The sequence below is a fragment of the Trichechus manatus genome, unplaced genomic scaffold (assembly GCF_000243295.1).
Source record: "Trichechus manatus latirostris isolate Lorelei unplaced genomic scaffold, TriManLat1.0 scaffold00213, whole genome shotgun sequence".
NCBI lineage: Eukaryota > Metazoa > Chordata > Mammalia > Sirenia > Trichechidae > Trichechus > Trichechus manatus.
In genome coordinates, this window is record NW_004444149.1 from 992,564 (window position 1) to 1,000,490 (window position 7,927).

Genomic DNA, 7,927 nt, shown 5'->3' on the forward strand with positions numbered 1-7,927 from the left:
TACATTGTTGGTGGAATGTAAAATTGTGCAGCTTCTGTGGTTTCGCAAAAAGTGAAACAGAGTCACCACATGACCCAGCAATTTCATTCCTGGGTATATACCAAAGAGTCTTGAAAACAGGTATTCAAAAGTCTGTACACAAATGTTCATAACAGCACTATTCACAATAGTGAAAAGGTGGAAACAACCCAAATGTCTATCAGTTAATGAATGGATAAGCAAAAGGTGGTCTGTGCATATTCTGTGTTCAGTCAGAAAAAGGAATAAAGTACTGGTAAGTGTCACAACATGAATGAACCTTGAAAACATTATGCTAAGAATGTATATATTCTGTTTCTCTGGAGAACCCTGACAGATACATTTAGCGTGTCAAAAACTGAACTCTTATTTCTTCCCCTAAACCTGACCTACTTGCTATCTTCTTTATCTCAGTCAATTGGCAACTCCATCCTTCCATTTGCCCAGGCCAAAAACCTGGGAGTCATCATTAATTCTTCTCTTTTTTTCACACCTAATGTGCAATCCATGATCAAACACCATTGGCTTTATCTTAAAAATAGGTCCAGAGCTTGACCACTTCCCACCACCTCCATACTACCCACCTGGATTATTCCAGTAGCTTCCTCACTTGTCTCCCTGCTTCCACCCTTGCTTCTGCTACCTTCTTGTCTCAGTAAAGGAGCCAGGGTGTCCCTTAGAAACTGTAAGTCAGATCATGTCCCTTCTCTGTTCAAAATCCTCCAGTGGCTTCCCATTTTACTCAGAGTAAAAGCCAGAGCCTTTACAATGGCTGGCAGGTTCCTACGTGACGTGACCCATGCACACTCAGTATCTTTCTTACTTCAGCTTCTACTACCCTCACTCCTGCCTCAGGGCCTTTGCATTAGCTGTTATTTATACCTGGAAACTCTCCCACACTAGAATATAAACTCCACATAGGCACGAAAATGTTGTCTGTTTTGTTCACTGATGTGTCCTCAGCACCTAACAGTGCCTGGCACATAGTAAGTGCTCAATAAATATTTATTGAATAAATGAAATTCAGCATTTAGAGAGTGCCTACCACATGCCGGAGCACTAGCGGCACAGTGGTTAAGAGCTCGGCTGCTAACCTAAAGTTCAGCAGTTTGTATCCACCAGCCACTCCTTGGAAACCCTATGGGGCAGTTCTACTCTGTTCTACAGGGTCGCTATGAGTCGGAATCAAATCAACGGCAACGGGTTTGGTTTTCTGGTTTTTACCACATGGAAGCCATACGAACACCATGAAGAACCAGCACTGTGTGAAAAGGGTTCTACTGAAGCGTGCAGAAACCACTAACTCTGCACGGAAGAGACGATGTTCTAGGCAGAGGTGTCATTCCCAAAGGAATGTCTACTCCTTAAGGTAGAGACCATGTCTATTCACCTCTGTATCACCAAGACCTGGAACAGTGTTAGGCACTAAATAAAGGTTTCTGTGGAACTACAGAGAGGGTTCAAGAACTTCAAGTGGCACCAAGGTGTGTATGGAGGGGCTGGAGGCAGGGCACACCATTCCAAAGAGTTTTGACTTTTTATTCTGAATTTGATAAAGAGTCCTTTAGAGTTTTAAGCAGAAATTCTTTTTAGAAAGCTTCCCTTGACCTTGACCAGAGAGTGGAGTATGGATGGGGGTGGGGTGGGAAGGAGATGGCAGAGACTGGTTTGGGGTCTGCTCTGGTTGTGCTGGTGAGGAGGTATGGGCCCAGTGGGGCTGGAGAGGAGCTAAGGGATTCAAAGGAAAGGAAGGATGGAGAGAGGCTAGGACTGAGTGGCCCACTAAATGTGGAGGGGTTGAGGGAGAGGAAGTGTGAGATGAGCCCAGAGCTTCTGCATTGTATTATCAACTAGCATGGGGAATGTGGAAGGGAGAGCAGGTTTGTAGGGGATGGTAAATTCAGTTTGGAGCATGTTGCATTAGAGATGTCGACTCAGTGGCAATGGGTTTGGTTTGGTTTTTAAGGAGCCCTGGTGGCACAGTGGCTAAGCACTCAGCTACTAACCGAAAGGTTGGCAGTTCGAATCTACGAGCTGCTCCATGGGAGAAAGATGTGGCAGTCTGCTTCAGTAAAAATGACAGCCTTGGAAACCGTGTGGGGCAGTTCTCCTCTGTCCTATAGGATCGCTCTGAGTCAGAACTGACTTGACAGCAAGGGCAACAGGTGGTATAGCCACGTGGAGGAAACCAGTAACTAGAGGAGGAGGAGGCATGAAGCCAGAGCTAACAATATATTGTCCCCCACAACACCCTGTCTCTCATGATTCTGATTGCACTCCCACTGCTGGATCATAAACCCTGTGAGGGCAGGAAGTGGGTCTGATCCATGTGTCTCTCCAGCTGTCTAGGCCAGATTCTGAACCACAGCCTGTAACCCATTGCCCTCAAGTTGATTCCAACTCATAGCGACCCTAAGGACAGAGTAGAACTGCCCCATAGAGCTTCCAAGGAGCAGCTGGTGGATTCAAACTGCCGACCTTTTGGTTAGCAACCAAGCTCTTAACCACTGTGTCACCAGGGCTTCTTCTGAACCATAGCAGGTGCTAAGTGCGTGTTTGCTGAATGAATGAATACCTTTGGTAACGGAGTGGAAGTGGAAGCAATAGGCATGGAAGACATTGTCCAAGGGAGACTTTTAAAGGGAGATAAGTGAAGAGAAGCACTTGAAGGAGACTGAGAAGTGGCCAGAGAGGTAGGACGGTAAGCAACAGCATTGCAACTGGAGACCAAAGGACAACTGTCTCAGAAGGAATTGTCGCCAATGTCAAAAGCTATAGAGAGGTCAAGTAGGATGATGAAAGACAAAGGTCTTGACCTCACAATTGGGAAGCATTTCCCAAGTGCCCCCTTTCCCTATAACACAGTGTCTCACACTGAAGATTGTTGAGATTGTGTTGAAAAGACTTCCTGCCCTCTGGGTGTTGACAGTCCAGCACAGATAACCTCATGTGCCATCCAGTTCTGTGACTTATATTCTTATCTTTGGGTGTAAGTGTCTCATGAGTGAGACAGTGAGTACTGGGAACATTTTAGGTAAGAATCATCAGCCAAAAAAAAATCAAATAATCATCCAGGACTGGGGCAGGTTGGGAAGATGGCACAGAGAAGGGAGCCGAGGACAAAGTACGTTCTGGAGTGATGGTGAGGAGAGGCAGAGAGGGGAGGAGAGAAGCAGGTGTGCTTTGAGGAGTCTCTGGGTCATCTGGATAAAGACGTCCACCAGGTTTGTCCTTGCCCTGGTCGGAGCATGGCAGAAGGCTTAGGTTTGGAGCTGTACATCTGGCGGTGAAGGGGTCATCCTGCTTTAAAGCAGATCTTCCCATCCCTTCTTTTCATCCAGCAGATCAAGAAATTGAGGTGCAGACAGAGGAGGGCCGTCCAGTCTATCAACAGCAGATGAAGGCCCCAGGAGCCCGATCCTGGTTCATTGCCCTTTCCACTGCCCCTGGCTGCCCCACGGCGCTTGGCCTAGAGGTCAACAGGGAAACCACAAGACAGGAAGCTGGAAAGGGTGCTTGGCCTGGTAAAAGCTGGGCCTTGGGAGGAGCGGAGGGGGAGGTGGGTAGGGAGGAAAAACGGAGCCAGCAAAGCAGAAAGAAGTAACCAGTGAGGCCAAATAATTCCAATAGAGAAGCCCCGGTAGGAGAGAATTGTGAAAAGAATGGAGTGGCGGTGGTGTGAGGGCTGCAGAGAGGTCAAGCAGTTTGGCAGCTAGGGGTCATAAATCATCCTGGAGAGAGGAATTTGAGCAGAGAGGTGAAGTAGGAAGCCAGACCACAGGGGATTAAAGAGAGCAAGGGCGAAGCTGGGAATGGGATGAGGAGGCTGACAGTATGGACCTCTGTTGTCGGTGGTAACTGAAAGGAGACGTGGAGTGGAGTGGAGAGGGTATATTGAAAGGGTGGAGTTGCAGGAAGGGTTATTGTTTTTTTCATACAGCGAACACCTGAGCACACCTGTGGGTGGGAGAAAAGGAGCCAGGGATGGGGGGAGGTTAAAGATGAGGGAGTGGGTAAGTGAGGGAGGGCAGGGCTGGAGGCTAGAGAACAAATTTCTAGAGGTGGCAGAAGAGGAGGGGCAAACACTGGTTAGCCTTGGTGGAAGGAGGGACATGTTCCTTCATGACAGGAAGGAGAGAGGAAAGGTGGTGTGGGGGTGTCGACAGAGGGTTTGTCAGATATTGGGAAGGATGTGGCCAAGATGGGGGTGGCTACATGGTCTTTCTATAAATTCAATTTAGCAAGAGTCAAAGCCAGCTGCTGCAGTGGGGAAGGGGGCTGAGCTGGAGTCACGAGAAGTGTGGGAGAGCTGGGGATAGCAAGGGTGGGGGCTGCAGCCTGGGAGTCGGTGACAGATGGAGTGGTTGGCCCAAAAGACAATGTTTGAGGGACTCTCTAGCAATTTCTGGAGTGGAGGGAAGGGCTGAGGGGCTGGTTCTGGGTGGCGAGCTGGCACGGTAGAAGAGGTGGTCTGGGGCTTGAGAGAACAATCACTCCACAAACTGAGTCCTCCCTACTGATGTGCTCAGACAGCCTGCTGCCCTCACATCCCTGCGGACGTCTGCTGCCCCGACAAAACAGCACAAGTCATAAGCTTTGTCTTTTAATAAAAAATAAACTGTCTGTGACAAGCAGATTTCTGAATCCCAAAACAAAGGAAAGGGCAGAGGAAGAGAGAGGTCAAGGGGTCAGTCAGGGTAGAGGAGTGAACGAGGCTCAGATTACCCCTGACATTCAAACCACGGCTGAAGGGATCCAAATCTGCTCCAAATGAAGCAGGAAGGAAAGGGGTCAGACTCACAGGAGACACTTCCTGGGAGTCAGTGGTGCATGGTTTGTGAAGGGAGCAGCAAGGGGCAGTTCCCTGCAGAACCCCAGAGACCCCTGAGAGAGGGAAATGTTGGTGTCCAACATGACAGCTGCTTTCAGAGTGGAGTCTCCAGGAATGGCGCATTATGGTGGTTTAGCTGGTCGGTGCTTATTACCATCAGGTCCTGGAACAGTCAGGTTTTAGGGTCTCCTGGAGCAGTATGTTTCTAGAGGGTCCCTGGAATGGTCAGAACTGAAGGATCCTCTCTAGGTCCTCCTCCTATCACAGCCTGGGTCCGGGTCTGGGGCAGCCCCGGTTGGAGAGCCTTGGCTCCACATGCTTGGTAGAAGGAGTCCCACAGGGGAATCAGGCCACTGTGTGCAGCCCCAGTGGGTGCTATCAGTAGCACGGAGTGGCAAGAGAAGCTCCTCTCACAGAAGAAAGAGGAAGGTGGTCTTTTGTGCTACTCCCACCCTGATAAGGGCTGCCTTGCTCCAGGTCCCCAGCCAGCATGGCCAGGCGCCCTGACCTACCCAACAGCCCCAGCCTGTGCCCACAGAGTTTATGCCACCTCAGTGCCCAGTTGGTTGTTGTCAGTGTCCATGTCACTGGCAGAGGTCCTGTGTTCCTTGGGGGGCCTGAAGGACTGCTCCTTGCTTAGTGAGGACTTCTCCCCGGGCAGCAGAGTCCCACAGCCCTGGACCTTTCCCCGGGCTCGGAGTGCCCCCAGTGGGGAGGCGAGGAGGACGATGAGGGCTCCTGAAAGCACTAAGGCAAGGATCACAGTGACGGTGAGGAACTGGGGCCAGTAGGACCACTGGGCAGCCAGGGCGGCCCCACCACCGACCCTGGTCAGCGGGGTCTCCACACGCTCCCGGGGAATGCCCGCCAGTTCAGGATCTAGGGCCAGGGGCTGGTCCTGGCTGTCCACCCAGTAGGAGACCACGGGGTATGAGAAACCACTCTCAGTGGCCCAGCACTGGTAGAGACCCCCCACACCATCCCGCAGCAGAAGCAAGAGGGAGCCATTGTAGACGGTGGAAGAGGCTTCTGGGACTGCTGCTATTCCGTGACTCCAGCGGTAGGAGGCCAGGGCTGAGAGGTGGGGGCAGGGAAGCTCCAAGATGGAGTTGGAGACAGCCAGAACTTCTTTAACTAAAAGGGTTAAGGAAGGCAAGAAGAAGGAAGGCAGGAGAGTCTCCACCCTATATTTGGACCCCAACTCTCATCTCCATCACTATCCCAACATCCATTTCAACTCCCAATCTCAACTCTGACTTCCTCCCTATCCCCACTCTTGACCCCAAACCAACCTCCAGTCCTACCTCCCCGCTTCCGCCCATGTAACTCCACCTCTGACACCAAAACCAACTTCAGCCTCCATCCTGAATCCCAGCTTGGTGCCCAGCTTAGGATTCCTGTCCCTGCAGCCTACAGCTAGGACCCAAATCCATCCCCACTCCGGGTACTTGGGTCTCAAGCTAGGCAGGTGCAGGAGAGGGAGGGAGCGGAGGAAATTGAGGCAGGAACGCCCACCCTGGCCCCCTAACCCTCCGGAACCTTTGTGCCTCCCCCAGCCCCACACTCACTGATCTGGGGACGGCTCGTAGGCTGGTGGCTCCTGCTCATGGGGCCAGTGGCACATGCCCACCTTGGGTTCCCTCGCTCTATGTCCTGCTTCCAGGAGCTCCTGAGGGGGCAGCAAAAGCAAAAAGCATTCCTTGAAACAGACAAAATGGCAAGAGGAGGGAAGTGCAAGTGGGGAGCAGGTGGGCTGGGGAGACCAGGAGGAACAGAGAAGGAGAGGAGGAGAAACCCAGAAGCACCAGAGCAGCTTCCAAATTGCCTGGCAAAACCCCATCCCTGGAGGATCCCACACCGAAGGGTGCAGTCTTGGAGTCAAGGTGGCGGAGCAGGGTAAGAAGGGTCCTGGCAGGCCATGTGGCCACCATCGAGGACTGGCACTCACGGGACAGGGCTGGGCAAGAGGCGGCAAGTTTGAGACTCAGGGTCCCAGGCACAGTGGGGGTCCTGGGCAAGGATACAGTCCACACAGCTCTCGTAGACACTACAGTTGGCTCGGGGGACCCGCTGGACGCCACCTGAGAAGCCTGCGAACACTGCGCCCTGCAACAGAGATGGAGAGCATCAGGGTGCCCCAGCCCCACCTAGTAAAGCACTGGCATCCTGGCCCAGGTCCCCAAGGCCCCGCCCCACCGGAAAGCCATCTGATGGCCAGGTCCCTTCCCACCTGGGTGGGAGCCAGCTGCAGGTTTCGAACAGGCTCGGGGGTAGGGGACAGCTGGATCTCCTCCACCAGACGAGCACTGGTGTTCTTGCTCATCACCACCTTGTGGAGGGACCCTGCGGCTGTGGGGAGACAGACAGCTGGCATCTTCTCACCTCATCCACAGACCCCCCCCCCTTTTCCCTATTCCTGCCTCCAGAGGGCCTCCCCAGCTGTCAGAAAGTTCCTCCCTGAAGACTAACGTGAATGGATACAAATCAACCAGACATTTCCTCTATGCCATACAGATGGAGCTCTCCTGTAAACAGCTTAAAATCCCTTGCCCTTCTGCCCTTCCTTTGCAATGGCCTGACAAAACCCCATCCGTGGAGGAACCCAACAGCCCACTTTCCCCATGGACACAGGGCAGTGGGCATTTGAGCACTTCTGTAGAAAGCATATCACCTGCCCCCCCACTTCCATCGAGTCTTGACCCAAAGGCACCTCAGTGAGGTCTACTCTGACCACCCTGTTAAGAACTGCAACCTCCCTACCTGGCATTCCTGATTCCCCCTCACCCTGCTCTAATTTTTTAATTTCATGACACATTATGTAATTTCCTCATGCGGTATGTTTATTGTCTGTCTCCTCCCATTCCACAAGGACTGGGATTTTTATCAGTTTTATTCACTACTATATACCCAATTGCATAGCTAATACTGTTACTAGAACATTAAAAACAAAACAAAGCACAAACAGTTGACAACAAGTTGATTTTGACTCATGGTGACCCCGTGTGTGCAGAGTAGAACTGTGCTCCATAGGGTTTTCAAGGCTGTGACCTTTCAGAAGCAGATCACCAGGCTTATCTT

At 51.7% G+C, this 7,927-nt stretch overlaps 1 protein-coding gene across 1 annotated transcript in view; it reads right to left on the reverse strand.

Annotated features, from left to right (window-relative positions):
* Positions 1–4,583: 4,583 nt before the first annotated feature.
* Positions 4,584–7,927, reverse strand: part of SEMA4A (semaphorin 4A) — a 33,910-nt gene continuing 30,566 nt past the window's right edge. Inside the window, exons 11-14 of the mRNA XM_023742600.1 lie at positions 7,080–7,231; positions 6,798–6,955; positions 6,418–6,518; positions 4,584–5,983 (exon numbers count right to left, since the gene is read on the reverse strand). Of these exons, the coding sequence (XP_023598368.1) occupies positions 5,391–5,983; positions 6,418–6,518; positions 6,798–6,955; positions 7,080–7,231 (1,004 nt within the window). The 3' untranslated portion in view covers positions 4,584–5,390. The remainder of the gene's footprint in view (positions 5,984–6,417; positions 6,519–6,797; positions 6,956–7,079; positions 7,232–7,927) is intronic.